Source organism: Pseudoliparis swirei, chromosome 6, assembly GCF_029220125.1.
Source record: "Pseudoliparis swirei isolate HS2019 ecotype Mariana Trench chromosome 6, NWPU_hadal_v1, whole genome shotgun sequence".
NCBI classification, from domain to species: domain Eukaryota; kingdom Metazoa; phylum Chordata; class Actinopteri; order Perciformes; family Liparidae; genus Pseudoliparis; species Pseudoliparis swirei.
Genome location: NC_079393.1, coordinates 6629170 through 6650767, shown reverse-complemented (window position 1 = coordinate 6650767; position 21598 = coordinate 6629170). Strand labels below are relative to the sequence as shown.

At 42.5% G+C, this 21598-nt stretch overlaps 2 protein-coding genes across 3 annotated transcripts; both read right to left on the bottom strand.

Annotated features, from left to right (window-relative positions):
* Positions 1 to 1224: 1224 nt before the first annotated feature.
* LOC130195085 (dispanin subfamily A member 2b-like) lies at positions 1225 to 7481 on the bottom strand. 2 transcript variants are annotated; one of them, XM_056416375.1, is made up of 3 exons: positions 7070 to 7481; positions 6716 to 6759; positions 1528 to 1725 (listed from the first exon to the last, which is right to left on the bottom strand). In XM_056416375.1, exons 1-3 carry the CDS (start codon positions 7271 to 7273, stop codon positions 1623 to 1625), a joined length of 351 nt encoding a protein of 116 aa, XP_056272350.1. In that variant the 5' UTR covers positions 7274 to 7481; the 3' UTR covers positions 1528 to 1622. The 2 variants fall into 2 exon arrangements, with proteins under 2 accessions (XP_056272349.1, XP_056272350.1); XM_056416374.1 differs by lacking the exon at positions 6716 to 6759 and having other exon boundaries at positions 1225 to 1725; positions 7070 to 7466.
* An 801-nt stretch (positions 7482 to 8282) lies between these two features.
* On the bottom strand, positions 8283 to 19607 carry cat (catalase). Its single transcript, XM_056416355.1, has 13 exons — positions 19497 to 19607; positions 18233 to 18404; positions 16416 to 16526; positions 16159 to 16289; positions 14836 to 14940; positions 14541 to 14666; positions 13637 to 13828; positions 13305 to 13457; positions 12863 to 13001; positions 12334 to 12464; positions 11619 to 11726; positions 9976 to 10059; positions 8283 to 9287 (listed from the first exon to the last, which is right to left on the bottom strand). The coding sequence occupies exons 1-13, from the start codon at positions 19560 to 19562 to the stop codon at positions 9228 to 9230; spliced, it is 1578 nt and encodes a 525-aa protein (XP_056272330.1). The 5' UTR covers positions 19563 to 19607; the 3' UTR covers positions 8283 to 9227.
* Positions 19608 to 21598: the final 1991 nt, after the last annotated feature.

The following is a 21598-nucleotide window of genomic DNA, read 5'->3' as shown; positions in this document are numbered from 1 at the left end:
AGATTGTTATTTTTGATAATTTTGGCCTTTACAACAGATAAATTATCTCTGCAGCCAAACCAGTTAAGATATAAATAAGTCCTTCTTGACCATTTCACTGCTATATACTTTATTATGAGACACGTATGCTTTGAAAATTGTTTCTATATTGTTTAATTTATTGTTACTTTGACTCTTTGTGATGCAGGATTCTGTGCAACAGCAATGAGGACATGCAGATGATCTGAAAATAAGCATTTCTAAAAGCATTGACTCCTCAACTGATACAAGTCGTCACCAGGCATTACATTAAACACATTATACTAGATAAACATTAAGAATAAACTGTTTTTTTCACTGAGATTAAAACCTTTTAAAACAAAATATCTTTTAGTTTTGAAATCTGCAGTATTTAAAATGTACTTCAGGCCAAATTCTTAGTTCACAACCAAACAAAGTCCGTCAAATCAAATCCAAAACCGTCATGTCAACACTCATTCTGTGGTAATTCAGAATAATCCCTGATTGTCGTCGTCAGTAGTTTCCAGTTTGTGTTAACGCCTCAGAAACAAACGGATGTGATCTTTATTGCAATACATACAGATGTGTTGCGACTGAATTATAATTATATTACATTGCTTGTGCAGCACCAAGCATGATGGTGTGAAAAAAAAATTCTACTTAATCTTCAAACTTAACAGACAGGAACTCTGAAATGAGTCTCAGGCTGCAGAGCTTATTGTGGTTCACCTTTCTGTATTTCCCCTCAGCACACACACAAACCCACCCACACAATGTTAATCCGACATTACAAACATGTGTATCTACATTCCACATGATGTGTGAGGCGTCACAAATGTGATATAAAAACATGTTTTCCTCATATTTGCTTGAAAGTCGTCGTAAATCTTGAAATGTTTGGCATATGTAAATGAGACAAACACACATATACATATATGCATCTATATATAGATATATATATATTTATATTTGTCCCTTTGGTTTAACGCAGAATTTTTATCAGCTCATCAGAAAATCTCTGGCATTTATTCATGCATATTTTATAGGACCCACTATTTTGTCTTGGCATCTGTAACACTGGGTCAAGCCGTGAAAATAAATATATATGTTCAGAGAGTTACAATGAGAAATTAGTTATTTGGCTTGAAATCAGCACCAGTGAAAATGTCAAAACACCATAGCATACAAAATCTGTTTAATTACTTAGAAAATCTCACAAACACATTTCAGAGTTATAAAACATCTTTATTGGCAGATAAAGAAGTTCTCTCTCTTTAAAAAAATGTTTAGAACCATTGTTAAGACAAAATGCCTGAAATCAGAATCAAACAACATGGTCTGGCATAAATGTGCGCTACAGATTACGAGGAAAGAGTTTGAGACTCCCCTAAAAAAGTATATATCTGTTTCGCTTGAGGATATAAGTAAAGTGAAAAAAAAGAAAAAAGTAAGCTTAAAAAAAAAGTGCAGAGCCACGAGCATCACTGAGCCACAGCAGCAGGCCGCGCTCACACTATTTGAAACTCAGCCTCTGTAACCATAACCATAACCACCACCATAAGCATGGCTAAACGCCGCCACTTTTGAATACACGACGCTGAGCGTAATGATGACAATAAGGATCAAGATGGACACCATGACCATGGCGGCGATGTTGAGGCTGCGGGCAGTGGAGCCGTAGCTCCGGGCGCCTTCCACATCTCCAGCCACCTTCCGGTCTCTGGCCTGGAAGCACCAAAGTACATCGATGTTTTAAAAAAAAGAGAGAAGAAAAAGAAGAAGTGGATTATATTCACTGCCAACATGTTCAGTTGCTTTCACCCATTTCCCCAAATATAGTTGTCCTTGCATCATTGTCCTATATCTGATTCTTCATATTTAAGAATGTCCTGAAACACGTTTATATGAATATTAATATTAAGTTAACCAGATAAAATCAATTGAGAACCATTTGTCATTTACAATGATGACCAAGAGGCCGTAGCGCAGTCCACCGAGTGACACAAGCAGCACAGATACAGAACGGGATGACACACACATGAGCAAATATAAACACTACAGAGGAAAATTAATAAACATATTCAATTCAATTCAGTTTATTTGTATAGCCCAATTTCACAAATTACAAATTTGTCTCGGAGTGCTTTACAATCTGTACACATAGATATCCCTGCCCCAAAACCTCACATCGGACCAGGAAAAACTCCCAAATAACCCTTCAGGGGGAAAAAAAGGGAAGAAACCTGGAGGAGAGCAACAGAGGAGGATCCCTCTCCAGGATGGACAGATGCAATAGATGTAATGTGTACAGAAGGACAGATTTAGAGTTAAAATACATTCAATGAATATGACAGAGTGTATGAATAGTTCATAGTAGGCATATTCCACGATGGAGACCTCCACGATCCATCAGGCAGATGGCGGTGGGGAGGAGGAGGGCGGAGTCTCAACAGGACAGTGGCGTAGTCATGAGCAGGAATTCCACGACCCAGACGATCCATCAGGCAGATAGGATCTATGCCGTCTCATAGGGTCCGATGACCCCATGAGACGTAAAGTCAAAAGGACTTCCGGGGAGAAAGCAGAGTTAGTAACGTGTGATTGAGAGATGAAAATTCATCCTTAAGGAGAGAAAAAGAGGAGATAGGTACTCAGTGCATCCTAAACGTCCCCGGCAGCTATAAGCCTATAGCAGCATATCAAGGGGCTGGACCAGGGCAAACCTGATTCAGCCCTAACTATAAGCTCTGTCAAAGAGGAAGGTCTTAAGTCTACTCTTAAACGAGGTGACTGTGTCTGCCTCCCGGACTGAAATTGGAAGCTGGTTCCATAAAGAGGAGCTTGATAACTAAAGGCTCTGGCTCCCATTCTACTTTTTAAGACTCTAGGAACTACAAGTAGTCCCGCATTTAGTGAGCGTAGCTCTCTAGTGGGCAATATGGTACGACAAGCTCCTTAAGATATGATGGAGCATCACCAATCAAGGCTTTGTAGGTTAAGAGAAGAATTTTAAAAGTGATTCTTGATTTTACTGGGAGCCAGTGCAGAGCAGCTAGTGCAGGAGTGATGTGATCTCTTTTCTTAGTTTTAGTGAGAACACGAGCTGCAGCATTCTGGATCAACTGGAGGGACCTAAGAGATTTATTAGAGCAGCCTGCTAATAAGGAGTTGCAGTAATCCAGTCTCAAGTAACGAACGTGAACCAATTTTCTGCATCTTTTGAGACAAGATGTGCCTGATTTTTGAAATATTACGTAGATGAAAGAATGCAGTCCTTGAGATTTGCTTTACGTGGGAGTTAAAGGACAAGTCGATCAAAGATAACGCCAAGATTCTTTACAGTGGTGTTGGATGCCAGGGCAATGCCGTCTACAGAATCCACATCACCAGATAATTGATCTCTGAGGTGCTCAGGGCCGATTAAAATTACTTGGTTTTGTCTGAGTTTAACATCAAGAAGTTGCAGGTCATCCATGTTTTATGTCTTTAAGACATGCTTGAATTTTACAGAGTTGGTTGCTCTCCTCTGGTTTTATCGATAAATATAGTTGAGTGTCATCTGCATAACAATGAAAGTTTATGGAGTGTTTCCTGATAATATTGCCCAAAGGAAGCATGTATAAGGTAAATAAAATTGGTCCAAGCACAGAACCTTGTGGAACTCCGTGATTAACGTTGGTGGTTATCGGCGTCATCGTTTACAAATACAAACTGAGATCGATCTGATAAATAGGATTTAAACCAAATTAGTGCCGTGCCTGAAATGCCAATCGACTGCTCCAGTCTCTGTAACAGGATGTCATGGTCAATGGTGTCGAATGCAGCACTAAGGTCTAACAAGACCAGGACAGAGAGGAGTCCTTTATCTGCTGCCATTAAGAGGTCATTTGTAATTTTCACCAGTGCCGTCTCGGTGCTGTGGTGTTTTCTAAATCCTGATTGAAATTTCTCAAATAAACTATTATGATGTAGAAAGTCGCACAACTGATTTGCGACCACTTTCTCAAGGATCTTGGAGAGGAAGGGAGGTTAGAGATCGGTCTGTAGTTAGCCAATACCTCTGGATCCAGAGTGGGCTTCTTCAGGAGAGGTTTAATAACAGCCACCTTGAAGGAGTGTGGTACGTGGCCTGTTAGCAGAGACACATTGATAATATCTAATAGAGAGCCGCCAATTAAAGGCAAAACGTCTTTAAGCAGCCTCGTCGGGATGGGGTCCAAGAGACAGGTAGGCGTGTTCGAAGTAGAAACCGTTGAAAATAATTGGTCACGGTTGATAGGAGAAAATCCCTCCAAATATACACCAGGGCATACAGCGGTTTCCAAGGCCATTCCTCTTGAGAACAGATTGGCACTGGTTATGGGCAAGAGATTATTAATCTTGTCCCTAATAGTTAAAATCTTTTCATTAAAGAAGTTCATAAAGTCATTACCACTAAGGTTTATAGGAATGCTCGGCTCCACAGAGCTGTGACTCTCTGTCAGCCTGGCTACAGTGCTGAAGAGAAACCTGGGGTTGTCTTTATTTTTCTATTATTGATGAGTAATAGGCTGCTCTGGCATTACGGAGGGCCTTCTTATATGTTTTAAGACTATCTCGCCAAACTAAGCGGGATTCTTCGAGATTAGTTGAACGCCATATGCGTTCAAGCTTCGTGACGTTGCTTCAGTTTGCGGGTCTGAGGGTTATACCAGGAGCAAACCTCCTCTTCCTCACTGTCTTCTTCTTCAGAGGGCTATCGAGTCCAGTGTCATTCTCAGAGAGCCTATGGCACTGTCAACAAGATGATCAATCTGGGACGGACTAAAGTTAGACCAGGAGTCCTCTGTTATATTGAGACGTGGTATCGAATCAAATACAGAAGGAATCGCTTCTTTAAATTTAGCTACAGCACTATCAGTTAGACATCTAGTGTAAAAACTTTTGACTAACGGAGTACACTCCGGTAGTATAAATTCAAAAGTTATGAGGTTGTGGTCTGACAGAAGAGGATTCTGTGGGAAGACGTTCAAATGCTCAATGTCAACGCCATAAGTAAGAACAAGATCAAGCGTGTGGCCAAAGCTGTGAGTGGGTTTCTGTACTCTCTGACAGAAGCCAATCGAGTCCAACAAGGAGATGAATGCAGCACTAAGGCAATCATTATCAACATCCACATGGATATTAAAATCTCCAACAATAATAACTTTATCGGTTTGAAGAACCAAACTTGATATAAATTCTGAGAATTCAGATATAAACTCTGAATATGGACCTGGTGGCCGGTACAGAATCACAAATCGAATTGGCTGTAGTGTTTTCCAGGTTGGATGTGAAAGACTAAGAACAAGGCTTTCAAATGAGGTGTAGTGTAATTTTGGTTGAGGATTAATTAATAGGCTCGATTCAAAGATGGCTGCTACTCCACCTCCTCGACCGGTGCCTCGAGGAATGTGAGTATTAATATGACTTGGAGGAGTCGATTCATTCAGGCAGACATATTCTTCATGGCTCAGCCAGGTTTCAGTTAGGCAACATAAATCAATGTGATTATCTGATATTAAATCATTCAGTAACACAGCTTTAGATGACAGAGATCGAATATTTAGGAGACCACATTTAATAGACCTATTTTGTTGCACTGCTGAAATAATTGTGTTAACTTGTATAAGGTTATTGTGTACGACTCCTCTTCTGCTTACTTTTGATTTATTTAATTGAAGTGGCCGTGGGACAGACACAGTCTCTACTCTAAAGTCAAGGGTGGGTAACTGCTCGAATGGAAGAGCAGAGAAGGGTGTTAAACTACAACTCTGCTCCCGGTTCCTGATCTGAACCCTGGGTTGTCATAGATTAAGTCCGGTGATCAACTTGGTCATATTCGCAGAAATGAGACGCTCCGTCCAACGTGGGATGAATGCCGTCTCTCCTTATCAGATCAGGTTTTCCCAGAAAGTCTTCCAGTTGTCTCGTAGCCCACATTATTCGCTGGGCACCACCTCGACAGCCAGCGGTTGAAAGCGACATTCGGCTATACAATTCGTCTGTCTGCAAATTTGGGAGAGGGCCAGAGAAAATTACGGTGTCCGACAACATCTTGGCATAAGCACACACCGATTCCACATTAATTTTAGTGAGTTCCGCCCGGCGGGCTCGGGCGTCATTACCACCGGCGTGTATTACAATCTGACTGTATCTCCGCTTATCCTTAGCCAGCAGCTTCAAACAAGACTCCACGTCGCCCGCTCTGGCCCCGGAGGCACACGACTCTGGTCCGTGGCAACGCTATTTTCACGTTCCTGACTATAGAGCTCCCGATAACCAGGGTGTGTTCCTCAGCGGGTGTGTCGCTGAGCAGGAAAACTGGTTCGAAACGTGAAGTGGTTGGTGCACAGCGGGCTTCTGTGTAGACTTACGACTCCTGCGAACAGTTACCCAACCATCCGGCTGCACGGTTACCGCCGGGGCACAGCTAACAGCTGACTGTAGCTCCGCGCCGACTACGGGAGAGGGCGGGCTAACTAGCATAGCTGTCTGAGCTTCGATAGCGCGGAGCCGTGCATCTAACCCACTTAGACCTGCCTCCAACCTAGCAAATAAACTACACTTGTTGCATGTATCGTTATCATTAAGGGAGGCAGGGGGATAACTATACATGAGACACACTGAGCAAGAGGGAGCGGGAGGGAGAGAAGAAGAAGTCATGCTCGCTGTTGAGCTGGCAACCAAAGCTTACCGGAAGAGTGAGATGATGCGTTCAGGAGCAGCTGGGAAAATCAGCTTTGTGCACGGGATGACACACACGAGCAAATATAAACACTACAGAGGAAAATTAATAAACATATGTACAAAACAAATAAAAAGAATAGTATAGCAGTCAATTATGACTTGTTGCAGCTTTCATTTGAACATGTTGAGAGGTGAGAGTTGTTAGTTTGAGCGTTTAAAGTTGTAAAGGTCCCCTCCCCCCTTTACTTATTTGTATTATTTAAACTTTCCTTTTCCTTCCTCGTGATATCTAACTTTTTTTTAAATTATTTTTTCTAGAAGAGATGATCATTCCTCGATTCCCTCATGAATGAAAGTTCACCTTGATGGAGAAGATGAGAGCCAACAGTCCAAGGCAGCAGGGGTTCAGGTGGATGAAGGAGCAGATGGACCAGACCACGTGGTCGCTGGGGGCCCCCGGGGCCACGGTGGTGTAGTGGACCGATGTGGTCACTCCGGGGACTCCGCGGTACCCGTCGCTCCTCTCCAGTTGAACGTTCTCGGTGGGGTAGCGCGCGGGATCCATGGCCGTCGGCTCGACTGCAGCTCAGAGTGATGTCGCAGGAAGACGCGCACAGTGAAGTTGCGCAACGACTCACATTTCGCATCTTTTTTTTATTTGTAGGATTACCAAAACTTCAATGAGGAAATGGCAAACGCACCACAGGTGGATGGGTTGGCTGTGGAGAGGAAGATGCAAAGCACACGCCTCTCGACTGTGTTAAGAGTTTGCATTCGATTAAAAACAGTCCGTCCATGTCGTATATTAAACAATCTTTCTAATCCCCCCCCCCCCTCCCCCTCCAACTGACAAGTAAAATGAATTGAAACATGACAATGTCTAAGAGTCTCCTGAGTGAGGATACTCACTATTCTCACTATTGTTTGTGCACTAATTTAAAAGCATTAATATTGTATAAACCTTGCATATGTCATCTTATCTCTATTTTTGCTCTCGGATTAAAAATAGCCTCTTGGCTAACTTTGGCACATTTACAGAAATGTTTTTTTATTAATGTGCACCGTCCCTTATCGAATAAAAAAATAAGTTTAAAAGAAAAACAGCGAAATAAAACTATACTATGCATGTTATGAGACAATCTCCACTATGACTGTTTATTTTATGACTGCATATGACACCCTGTGCTGTCATACTGGACGACTTATGATTTTAATGTTAATTTGTGTATACAATCACAATAAAAAATTTAATTTAAAAAATCTAAATCTCTGAATCAAAAGAGTCTAAAACAGATCATATCGCATATCTGCGTCGCAGGTATTTGATGTAGAGCCTTCAGACCACTCGACGGTTAAAGCATCAAACAGGAAACCCCGCGCATGTCAGATGACGGCGGTTTTGCAAACTGCACATTAACAATAACAACGTTTTCATTCCTTCAGCGCATATCAAGTTCACCTCGCACACTGCGTCGAAAGATCGACCAGACCTGGAAGCAGAGAAAAGGAGACGAAGGAAAGCTGCCGACGAGCTTTCATTAAAACAGGAACACAAAAAACACACGTCCCATCTGAAAGGTTCATTTTAATTTTAATTAATAAGAAAAACAAAGCATGTTATGTCACATGGACGATTCGTGATACTTTGTGACGGATATGATGGCTTTAAACTGAAATAATTTAGCTCCTCTGCAGCTAAACCACATTTTACCATTTCAGACCAGAACTTATTACTCAATGTAGATTTACTTTTAATTTACACCTTTAATAAACATTAGCATCTATTGACGGTCTCTTCTGAATGTTATAACTAAGACATCAAACTGAAGGCAAATCAGAACGGATTTCTCTCGTTTAAGGTCAAAATCATCTGTATTTGGTAGTTTTAATCCACACAAAAAAGGCACTATTGTTTTAGCTGTAATGTGAATAACTCCTCATCGTGAACCTTGCTCTTCATCCATTACATATACAAGGAATAAGCTAATAATAAGACGGACGAGGGTTTTCCTTTGCCATTTCTACTCATTCAAATAAAAACACCCATTTCTGAATTATGTCCAGAAAAATAGCCAAAACTGATCATCGCTCATTAAAAAGCACCGCCAGGAGCTTAACCTGCGTCACAAATCAAGGTATTCTTACTAATCATAACATAGACTGAAGACTCATGTTGCCAGAAGACTTTGAGAAGAGCTGGATTCCTTTAAAAAGGGTCATCAGGACATCGCAGGAAACCTGAGTTTAACTTATCGGACGCAATCATCGCCTGTGATAGTGCTCAGCAGCAGCTGGGGTTAATTGATTAAATGCAACCAAACACACATGTAAATGAGATAAAATTAGTATTTAAGGCCTTTATGTGTTAAAAGTTGAGCACTTGAAAACGGAGATGACATGATATTTGAAACGTTGGAGGAAAAAAAACACGAACCCCGTCCGACTGAACCCGACGGGGTGAGCGCTTCAGTCGGTGATCCCGAAAGTGAGATGAACGGAAGAGGCGGACGTTCGAGTCCTCACATCTTGGAGAACGCGGCGATGGCCGTGGCGCCTGGACGGCTGTACACGGCTGCGCTCTGAGGAAGTGGAAGGAAGAGAGAGAGCAAAGGGCTGTTTTTAAAACTTACTTTTATGAGTATGCATTACTTCGTTTTTTTGTGCTGCACTGCAGCTTCGCATTGTGTGTATCGTGTGTTCTTCTTACCACATGTGCGGTTGTAGGGTGTCTCATCCTGTACACTATGTATTTGTGATTGATTTATGTTTATTATGGTCTGTCAGGGGACGACAGATGCAAAAAGGAGCTGTGTAGCTACACTGGTGCAGTGCATCATTTATGTTTTAACTGTACATGGTCCCTTTTAAATAAAGATTATAATAATAATGTCCAGCATATGAACAATGAAATGGTGGCGTTAAAAAATAAATGATAAGAACCCTTCCCCTACACACAAAAAAGGTGAAATTTCATGAAATATGATCCTATATCTCCCAAATATAGGTGAACTTCCCCATTTTAAATGTAAATTTTTAAAAATCTTTAAATTCAGTGGTGGCACTCAAGGGTTCAGAAAATGTCACGTCTTCAAAAGGACAGCCCACATATTTAAAATGCATTTCAATTTCGAATATAATGATGAAACCTGTATTTAATGTGAATGAACCTGCATATGTTATCAGTAACAATGCCCACATGCTCATGTTCAGCAGGAGCCAAAGAGATGGACTCAACTCTGGATGAGCCTCTACAGGAAGTGCGTGTACCTGGTTGGCCTCGGCGTTGTGCTTGTCGAGATGCGCCTGAACCTGGCTCGCGTAGTCCGGGTGGACGGCCTTCAGGTTCTCAACCTGCACGCAGAACCAAACGATCAGACTCAGATTTACAAGTTGACTCAAGTTTTTAGTTACTTCTCATGAGAAGCGAGTCAGGTTCTTTGAGAAATCAGGTGATGACACGTCCTTTGGGACACCAAATGTGATTTAGAAACACTTCAAATCAGGATGTGGTGACCAACGGGGGGGGGGGGGGGGGGGCTGTGTGGATTGTGTGGTTGTGATCCGATTGACAGCAGGTTAGCGTTGTTAAAGTAGAGATGAATAACATCTTCAAAGTTATACCCAACGATTGTATTTTTAGTTGTTAACGTTCTCGAGAAATTCTTCGAAATTGAAGCAACGTTTTCGGAGCTTTTAACATTTTTTTCGACGGTTCCTTTTTTACAAACTGAAAAACCCACTTCTTCACAAAGCCTCTGATAAACTCTTTAAACATATAATTATTTGCATGATACTATGATGGATGAATACAACAAATCCAAACCCAATAATATGCATAAACAATGTGTTCTTTTTGTAATTTCTCCGCATAACCGTGCAGATCGTCCTCAGATGTCAGACATCACTTTCCCCTGGCATCATTAATCTTGTTGAATCATATTTTCAGTGCATTAAGGCGATTTCATAATGCATGACCCAAAACTTTCTCCAACCCAGAAAGACTAAATTAAAATGTTACTCTATAACCCAAAACTGATGAATCCCTAAATGGCCTATAGAGCTACATTAAGGGCTAACCTGCTTAATCAGCCTTTAAAAGCAGCTGTAAAACCTCTAGTATTGACCGATCCTCATCTCCACACGCATACACATGCTCCTGTATTCAATCTTAGAAAGTTTGATTTAAGTCCTTTCAGATTGTGTTGTTTTTAATTGCTCTTTGAAACACTAAAAAAAAAAAATGTCTTGCCTTAAGCCCACATCACCACATGTTCCCTGCACAGGCTCACCGTTGTACAAAAAAAAGAAAAATCCTGTGGTTTCATTACGAAGCTTATTTCATGTGATCCGTTTCCCCAACCCAACTATCATTCTTTTAAATGATGCATTTATCTATTGTGCAATGAACATGTAAAAGTATGTCAACTAGTTTAAATACTGGATATCCCACTCACTCACATGTATTTCTTAATAAATAAATATAACTATATATATATAATATATACATATATTTATTTACTATTAATAAATCCATATTTACAACTATATTTATTTATTTATATGTATATCATTTTAATAATAATAATATACATCAACTGCTGTGATCCTGCAATTTCCCCACTCATAAGACTAATAACGGAATATCTAATCTAATCTAATTTCAGGTTATTTACTGGACGTGAACAGCTTACATTTCAATAAAAACTGGAAAAATGGGGGAAGTGTTCTAAAAATGGAGGAAGTGTTCTAAAACATTTGACTGGTAGTGTATACATACTGTATGTGTGTATAAATGCTAGTAAATGGTATATCCGCTATTTAAATCAGTTGACATGTTCTTTAAAGGAATGTAAAGGAAAAAAGAAAAGTAATAACCTCTATTAATACTACAACAGGTGATCTGGACCCACCATGCGTTTCTGGATGAAGAGCTGGGCTCCCTTCAGGGACCCGGCTATGTTCTGGCAAAGTCTCTGGCGCTGCGCATTGTTCAGGACCTCCAAGTAGAAGGTGCGAACCTGCGGTCAAAAAAAACACAGAAAAAGTCTGTTACCTCAAAATGAGATTCATCAGACGCATTTCATACAGAAATGGCCGTTTAAAGAAGAACGCGAGGTAATCTAGGACCGCGTTTCAACCCCGCCGATATGCTAAAGAGGACGAGAATCGGGATGTAGTGCGGCCTCTGCCCAAATGTGGACAGCCATCTCCTTTTGATTGTATTTTAAATGTGTGGTGTAATGAGATATGGATTATCGATCGATATGACATTATGTGAAAGCAGTATTCATTTCGGTGGCCAGCTCGGTGCGTCTGCCCTGCGGTGCCAGCAGGAAGTGAGCAGTTGGTTTACAAAAGCAAAAGAGGGAACAGGAGCCGCCGAGGTGGCAGCCGGAAGAAAAGGTTCAAAATAAAAAGAGACTTGAGAGAGTCTGCGACGCTGAGGGGAGCTGCAGAGAGTCGGTGTTGTTGACGTGAACATATTCATCAGAGCAGCTTTTAAATAATATTGAAAGTAAGTATTGAAAGTGCCGTAATATAATTAATCAATCCACAAACAACGTGAACAGATATATATATATATAGTATCAAAACATGCCCATACAAGTGTGATGGTATCTTTACCTGTGTGACATTGTCGTCGTCTGAGCTGTTGTAGCGAGCCACATCTGCAGACAACTTGAACCTGGACTCCAGAAACTGAGGCTGGGTCTGTGGGGCACTGAAGCTGTTGGGATAGTAGTTTGGAGCGCCACCTAGAGGCCACGCACACATGATGAAGAGAACGCTGTTCAGGGTTGAACGACATTGTATTTTTACTTTTTTAACTGAGAAAACCAAAAGAAAAGTGAGTAAATCTGATCGGTTAATTCAACGTTGACACAATTAGATTAGTCACGAGTATGTTCACTAATATTTAAAGGTATTTTAGCGGTTTGATACGGTGTAGATTTCTCATGTGGTTAGTCTTCATATATATATATATATAATTAGGAAAAGATATTTAAAATAAAAAATAAATAAATTGTCAACCAAAATCGCTATTAGAAAGAACGACGGTAGCGCTTCAGACAATGTCAAAGCAAATGTGTGGAGAGACAGAAAGACGCACGCGACGTGGTAAATGGGAGGACTCGGCCGGCCGAGGACTCACCTTGGTTGTCAAACATGCACATCGGACCGTCGCGCTGGTAGTTGGCCACCCGGGTCCTGTAGGGGCAGTTCACGGGGATCTGCAGGTAGTTGGCTCCGAGCCGGTGTCGGTGCGTGTCCGGGTAGGCGAAGAGACGACCCTACACAAAGACACGGGAGGCTTAGCATTGTTACGCCAGAGCTCTCTAAACCTTTTGGGCAATTTATTACAGAGCAATTAGTCCGCTGGAATGGAGAATAAAACTATCCAGAGATGGGAGTGGCTAAATAACAACAGAGGGATGATCTGGTCCACCGACAGGGACCGTGAACCCCTTGTCTCCATGTCCAGGAAGCATGTGATTGGATACTGAAAGCAGGTGAATGGGTTTGTTCCAAAAACATATTAAATTAAAACTAGGTGCCAATTCTCGACAGAAACACTGTCTGCGTCGTGTCGGTACCTGCAGCATCTTGTCGGGGCTCGGCTCGATGCCCAGTGGCATGTTGCTGGGGTCAAAGGCCAGCTGCTCCACCTCGGCAAAGTAGTTGACTGGGTTGCTGTTCAGCACTATTTTCCCCACAGGGATCAAAGGGAATTCTTTGTGTGGCCAAACCTGAATGGAAACAAAATAAAACACAATTAGCTGAAAGCAACGCACCCTTTAGTTCGTTGGTTTTATCGAGAACGTCTTACAATGATGTCAATCCCACAAACACATCCGTGTTAAATGTCAACAGTTTCTCTCAAACAGTTTAGTTATCCTGCAGCCGGTTATAATGCGGCCCGCGGTACCTTGGTGACATCGAAGGGGTTGAACTGCCACTGCTCAGCCTGCTCGAAGGTCATGACCTGGATGAAGAACGTCCAGGATGGGCAGTTGCCGTTGGCGATGGCGTTGAACAGGTCTGCGATGGCGTAGTCGGGGTTGGTGGATGCCAGGCGCTCCGCCTCCTCTACCGACAGATCCTTTATGCCTTGATCAGTCTATAAAAAAAACACAAGATATTATATTTCATTGTTCATTTAATTCCTCATCATAACAACAAGTTCTTCTCCAGTTTCTTCAGAATCAAAGAACAAAAACTTTCATCTTTATCTGAGAGAAGATTTGAAGTTTCAGTGGAAATAAAATAAGAATTTTTTTAATGCAAGCCTCCCTGAAGATTACAGTTCATATATCCTACTATGAACTATTCATACACTGTCATATTCATTGAAAGTATTTTAACTCTAAATCTGTCCTTCTGTACACATGACATCTATCCATCCTGGAGAGGGATCCTCCTCTGTTGCTCTCCTGAAGGTTTCTTCCCTTTTTTTTCCCCTGAAGGGTTATTTGGGAGTTATTCCTGGTCCGATGTGAGGTTTTGGGGCAGGGATGTCTATGTGTACAGATTGTAAAGCACTCCGAGACAAATTTGTAAAATTGGGCGATACAAATAAACTGAATTGAATTGAATATATCCAATTGAAGTGATAGCAAAGTATCAGCATCACACGAGGGAGGAGCAACAGTGGTACTTTTCCTTTTTAAGTCAGCTATAAACTTGAGGTCCGGCAGATTTAAGTGGTTGGCAGTTATGTGCGGTAACGGTCTTGGCTCTTTTTCCTGGAATCAGCACGGAGCAAAGCCAACATTCTTAGGAAGTGGATCTATTCAGATAACTGGGGGTTAAGCTCGGACTCAAAAACCGACCTTGAAGTGGAACTTGCAGTAGCAGGGCTCGCCTTCGGCGTTGACCAGCTTGAAGGTGTGGGAGCCGTAGCCGTTCATGTGGCGGAACCCGTCAGGCAAACCTCGATCGCTGAACATGAAGGACAACTGGGCGGGAGAGACGGGACAGAAGACGAAAAATATTGACGAGTCCCGCGATATCCACGACTGTGAACCATCAGCAAGATGGATGCGGGCATCGATACAATTGAGATTGTGCGGCAGCAGCTAACATGAGAATATTTTGAATTAAACACACTTAACCAGAATCGGCTACCTGATGCAGACTCTCCGGCCTCAGGCTCCAGAAGTCCCACACCATGTCGGGGTCTTTCAAGTGGGTCTGGGGATTGCGCTTCTGGGAGTGGATGAAGGACGGGAACTGCACAGGGACACGGAAAGATGTGGAGGAACTCAGAAAAATGTGTGTCCGATCATTCCTCGATCACTCCACTGGTTGTGTGTGTTTTTCATGACTGTTTAAACTAGTTCTTAAAAAACAAAACGGTAGATTTACTTGGATCCAGCCTTAACCCTTGTGTTGCCTTCGGGTCATTTTGACCCGATTCAATATTTAACCCTCCTGTCGCCTTCGGGTCAATTTGACCCGATTCAATGTTTAATGTCGGTGTTCTTTCGGGAGTCAACAAACAAACATAAAGTACCTCACACTTAAACTTGGAAAACAATATTAATTCTAATAATTTTCTGGAGATTTTAATAGCTGGGGTCATATTGACCTCAAGGGTAAAATATGTTAGTAAATATAAAGGTAACAGGAGGGTTAAACATTGAATCGGGTCATATTGACCCGAAGGCGACAGGAGGGTGAAACATTGAATCGGGTCAAATTGACCCGAAGGCAACACAAGGGTTAAAGCCCCATAATGTAGTTTTTCCCTTTTAGAGCCCCCTTCAGTTTTGGAGGTATTTAACGTTTACTTCAGTGTCGTAAATACGCAGTTACGATAGATGCAGCCTCGCATACACTTGTATTGATGACCAGACGAAGTCAGAAACCAAGAAATGATGTCAACCGATAAGCTAAGAATATTCAAAGATTTTACATAAATATGACTGCATAGTTTTATTCATTGTGATATCGGAGATGAATGCTAACATAACCAAAAGAATGACAACATTTAGTTTAGATGAAATACCGATCGCGTTTTCAGCCTATATACATTGTTTTCTAAATGTGGAGTACGTGTGATCGAATACAATCTTGTTGACAACACCAAAAAGCTACATATTCATAATTTACATTGGAACGTGTAATTCATGACAAGAGACTTCGCTTGCTTCGCCCTTATACTGTAGCTGCGAGCGTGGAGTGGCACTTTATGACATTGCGTAATCACTGCCAGAAAGCAGGTCGAAGTACATCCGCCCCGGATCGGGCGGCTCCAGAATCCTACATAGCGGAGTTATTTCCCCACAGACCCCCGATGGCAATGGCGGAGGCGCAAATCGCCATATTAAAAGTCATTGTAGCGGCACAATTTTTTTCAAGCTGTTATTTTAAGGTACAATTGTTGCATAATGTTACTTTAAGTTACGGTTTAAATGATGGCTCATACGCCATCTGACACTCGCTCACCAGCATGGCGTCCCTGATGAAGAAAATGGGGGTGTTGTTGCCCGTCAGGTCCCAGTTGCCCTCCTCAGAGTAAAACTTGACGGCGAAGCCTCGGGGGTCTCGCACCGTGTCTGCTGATCCTGATTCGCCGGCTGAAACAACATTCAGTCATATTTCTAGAAGCTTATGAGAAGACATTTTGCGCTTACGTTTTACTTATTTTGTATGCTTCAGTCGGGACTGAATCCGACTGAAACACACGAGGTGGTGGTTCTCACCCACGGTGGAGAAGCGGATGGCGATGGGAGTCGTCTTGCCCACGTGCTCAAACACTTTGGCCTTGCAGTAGCGGGTGATGTCATGAGTCACCTCAAAGTAGCCAAACGCCCCTGCATCAGGGAGGACATTTAAAAAAAACACAGAATTTAACATTTGAAATACGCCTGAATGAAAGGAAATGTAGTCGACTCAGATTATTTAAGCATTAAATTAAAAAAATGCAGCTCCCTCCGAAAAAAGCCAATAAAAAGAATATGCTCAATATCTGCCCAAAGTATTTGAGCTTGATCTGAATAGCTTGCATATAATCAATAACGTAAAATAATAAAAAAACAAGTTTGACGATTACAATTTCTGAGTTAACGTTACTTTGCTTCTTCCCTTTTTACTCCCTGTTTTTGGGGGAGTTTTTTCTGTGCGGATGTGAGGTGTGCACAGATTATAACGCCCCAAAATTATCTGGGTGACCCCAAACTTTTGAGCATAATCACGATGTAAAAAAACCACAAGTAGGAGTAACAAGTAGGAGACAACTTGTGTTGCCAATCGGGTTGGATTCTGGACTTTTTAAGCAATAGGACACAAAGAGTGAGGGTAAGTGGAGTTCTGCTCCTCCACTGGCTCCTCCTCTTATTAATATATGAAAATAGGACCATTTAAAAAGTATGCAGATGGTTCTGTTGTTGTTAGTCGGCTCCAGGGCGATGAGGTCATCCACGCCTTTGTGAAGTGGTGTGAGGAGTCCTATCTTCAATTAAACATGTCCAAAACTAAAGATATGATGATTGATTTTAGAAAACATGCCCACACACATGAGGTCGTATGCATTCAGGGTCAGACACTGGAATGTGTAAAGTCCTACAAATATCTTGGGATAATTATTGACCCCAAACTTTATTTTGATGCAAACTTGTAAAGCCGTGTGCAAAAAAAGGGGCACCAGCGTTTGTTTTGTTTGAGGAAACTGTCTCTATACGTCCACATTGACAAAACCACGAGGACCTTATTTTATCGTGCTTTTATTTGATCTTTACCTTCGCATTGAAAATGTGGAAGGTTATGTTTTGATCACCGTGTATTTATTTATTTATTTGTCCACGTGTTCCTCGCATAACACAAAAGGTATTAAACCGAATCGCATGAAATTTGGTGGGATGATTGGTTATTATCCGGGGACCATTTGCTTAGATTTTGGGATCGATCGGGTCAAAGGTCAATGTCAAGATCATGAAAAGGTCAACATCTTTTTTTTACCATAGCACGGTCAATTTCTATCCAATTGGCATGCAACTAATGCCAAAATGTTCATAATTCAATGCCCAATCTTGTGATATGCGAAGGTATGCGCTCTACCGAGTGCCCGTTCTAGTTCATAGGTGTGGTGGTTTGGAGGACTGTCTTCAAAAAACAGAAACTCTCAACATCAGATTGTTGGAGTCCCTGAACACAACACAGATACAACGGATAGCCGGCTCCATCTTAAAGGACGACTCACACCCTTTGCACGGTGAGTTTCAGCTTCTTCCCCGGAGACGTATTTAGTATCACGGTGCTGAACTAAGCGCTATAAAAACTGCTTTGTTCCAGCCGCCATCTTTCAGGCGAACACATTAGAATTAGAACACCGCGTTGTGGCTCTGTGTCCTCTTCTCATCATGTCCGTCTTGTTTTTGTGTGTAGATTGTCATGTTTTGTGGAGATGAAAGCCTCACTCGCCACTGAGAACAGAGTCTACCTACGTGGAGAAATAAAGTAACCTGAACCCGATTAGCTACAGCCAACGCAGGTGACACAGCAGTATTAAACAAACACTCACCTCCCCCTTTGGCGTGCACCACTCTCTCTGGGATTCGTTCCCGGTCAAAGTGGGCCATCTCATCCGTGAAGACCACATCCTGGACGAGCAAAGGGCCCCTCGGTCCCACCGTCAGCAGGTTCAGCTTGTCCCCGGCGGGGTGGCCGGCTGCTGTGGTCAGGATGTCTGGCTTCTGTTGCAAAAAACAACCGTCTTTAAAAGAAACGCTACACATTAAGTTAACGCAAGATATGCATCTTAGGTCAACACTTTTAAACATATTGAAAACAAGCCATACGATATATTTACGATACATCAGAGTCTAAGGTGACAACTTCAAAGGGTCTTGTTTAGTCAGAAACAGAACATATATATTTATTTATTTTTTAAACATACCAAAAGGTTATATTCATCTTAACTGAAGCAAAACATCTGTTATTGTAGATACATTTCTGTCAGCAGTCCAATCTCTTAAAATCGACTAAGTGAAAAAATAAATAGAAATCCCTTTAAATATGAGTGGATAAACAGAATAAAATGAAAATACATGCAGAAAAGCTGGGTGCATATTCCTGCAACTGGCGTGACACCAATGTTTGCAGTATTGCACCAAGACTATTAGATTCCATGAATTACCAATATCAAGCTGTGCCTTCTTCATTATTTTCACAGCTTTAAATAATTGTCAGAAGGTGCACTCTGCTCACAGTTTTATGGGTGTTTTCAATACACGATGAGTGGAAACGTGCACAGCTGCTGAAACAGCATAATCAATCATCATAATAATAATAATAATACTGATAGGTACAACGTCCAGACTCATAAAGTGGTTGGAGGGACGTGGACAAGAACAAGGGTTCAGATATTTAAGGCGATAGGAGCTGTTTGCTCTCGTTATATAACTCAAAGGGTTGAAGTTCAACCATAAACATGCCTCTGCACAATGCCCTCGTTACTTACTCTCTTTATCTGGGCTGAATTGCCCCCCTTTGTACGACAGTTCACGCTGCTTTACGTTAGTCAGTTTCTTTCTACTGGGTGACGCTAGTTTTCTATCGAGCCGTTTGCTGTTACAACGATTACAAATTACACCCCCGACACAAACGGCACTAAAGTAACGTAACTCGGTAAATATCTGCAAAGTCACGGCTCCGCTGGCTCGCGAGTTAAGATAGCTTTTAGGTTTTTCTGGCCGCTAACGTTAGTTTGGTTTAGCTACCCTTAACGACCTCTCGCCCATTTAGCCCAAATCGGACCAAGCAGCACAAAACACACACACACACACCTGCTGCAGTCTGCTCTCCTTCCACGTCTTCATTTGGTCGGTCGCCTTATCCCTGTTGTCGGCCATCTCGACAGGTCACTCGCTGTCCGGCCGATCGATGCTGGAGTGCAGTTAACGTCCCAATGTGTTGACATAAATAATGCCTCCTAGACTTTGCTTGACGTGGCTCCGCCCCCTTTTCGCGCGACTCCCTTTCTGATTGGCTGAGGAATCTGACCCACTTTCCGCGGTGCTGTTGAGGACACGAGAGGAGGACGCGTCATGAGGCGTCTTCACGAGACTACCGGGGATCTTCAAGTTGTTAAGAATATAAAAATACATACATCGTACCCCATGTCCCTCACATTGCATTAAGGCCCCGAAGCACCAAACCTTGTGTCCTTCTATGGCTCGATTCCGTTTTCGGGCTCTGACCAGAGAGAACAGCTCATACTCATGCTCACCATGGACGGATTAAGAAACCACGGGCCCCTGGGCCTGGACGTGTCAAGGGCCCCCCCACCCCCCCGAAAAAAAAAAGTGACAAAAAAAATGTATTTAAAAAAAAGAAAAACATCGCTAACAAAACAGTCCGTATGGAACAACGATACCGGCGCTGAGCAGACAACATAACGCAAATTATATGACCATGACATGAATGACTTAAGCCTAGCATATACCGGCTATGGCGCATCGTGTCATATCAATACAAAGTTAATAAAAGCGACTTCACGCAGAGACTCTGGCTTAGGGGCCCCCTGAGCTCATGGGCCCATTGTGCCGGTAGGCTCGTTCGGTAATCCATCCCTCAGTAGGACTATTGGGGCCCTGTTACTGACATGAATGACTTAAGCCTAGCATATACCGGCTACGGCACATCGTGTCATATCATCATATTCATATCAATGTTAATAACAGCGATGTCACGCGCGGAGGCTCAGGCCCAGGGGCCCCCTGAGCCCCTGGGCCTGGTAGGCCCGTTGGTTAATCCATCCCTGATGCTCACCCACATGTTTTGGAACATACTGACACTGCTGGATAAGAAGCACAGATACTGTAGGTACAAACACTTTTTGACACATCCACACAGGCTCTGACCTCACCCTTACGGCTCAGTCGTAGAATTGAGATTTAATTAAGAGCCATAGCCTACCTGTCACCGTCAAATAATTTATTTATGTAAGCAACAGATAGTTTCAATGCCTTTTTAGTTTCTATTATATTAAAGAAACTACACAGCTCCTGCTTTAGATGGAGAACAACATACACTGATTATGATGATGGCGAGAAGATCGTGAGCCAAGAAGGTGGGGACCCACTTTCCGCGGTGCTGTTGAGGACACGAGAGGAGGACGCGTCATGAGGCGTCTTCACGAGACTACCGGGGATCTTCAAGTTGTTAAGAATATAAAAATACATACATAGTACCCCATGTCCCTCACATTGCATTAAGGCCCCGAAGCACCAAACCTTGTGTCCTTCTATGGCTCGATTCCGTTTTCGGGCTCTGACCAGAGAGAACAGCTCATACTCATGCTCACCATGGACGGATTAAGAAACCACGGGCCCCTGGGCCTGGACGTGTCAAGGGCCCCCCCACCCCCCCGAAAAAAAAAAGTGACACAAAAAATGTATTTAAAAAAAAGAAAAACATCGCTAACAAAACAGTCCGTATGGAACGACGATACCGGCGCTGAGCAGACAACATAACGCAAATTATATGACCATGACATGAATGACTTAAGCCTAGCATATACCGGCTATGGAGCATCGTGTCATATCAATACAAAGTTAATAAAAGCGACTTCACGCAGAGACTCTGGCTTAGGGGCCCCCTGAGCTCATGGGCCCATTGTGCCGGTAGGCTCGTTCGGTAATCCATCCTCAGTAGGACTATTGGGGCCCTGTTACTGACATGAATGACTTAAGCCTAGCATATACAGCCACGGCACATCGTGTCATATCATCATATTCATATCAATGTTAATAACAGCGATGTCACGCGCGGAGGCTCAGGCCCAGGGGCCCCCTGAGCCCCTGGGCCTGGTAGGCCCGTTGGTTAATCCATCCCTGATGCTCACCCACATGTTTTGGAACATACTGACACTGCTGGATAAGAAGCA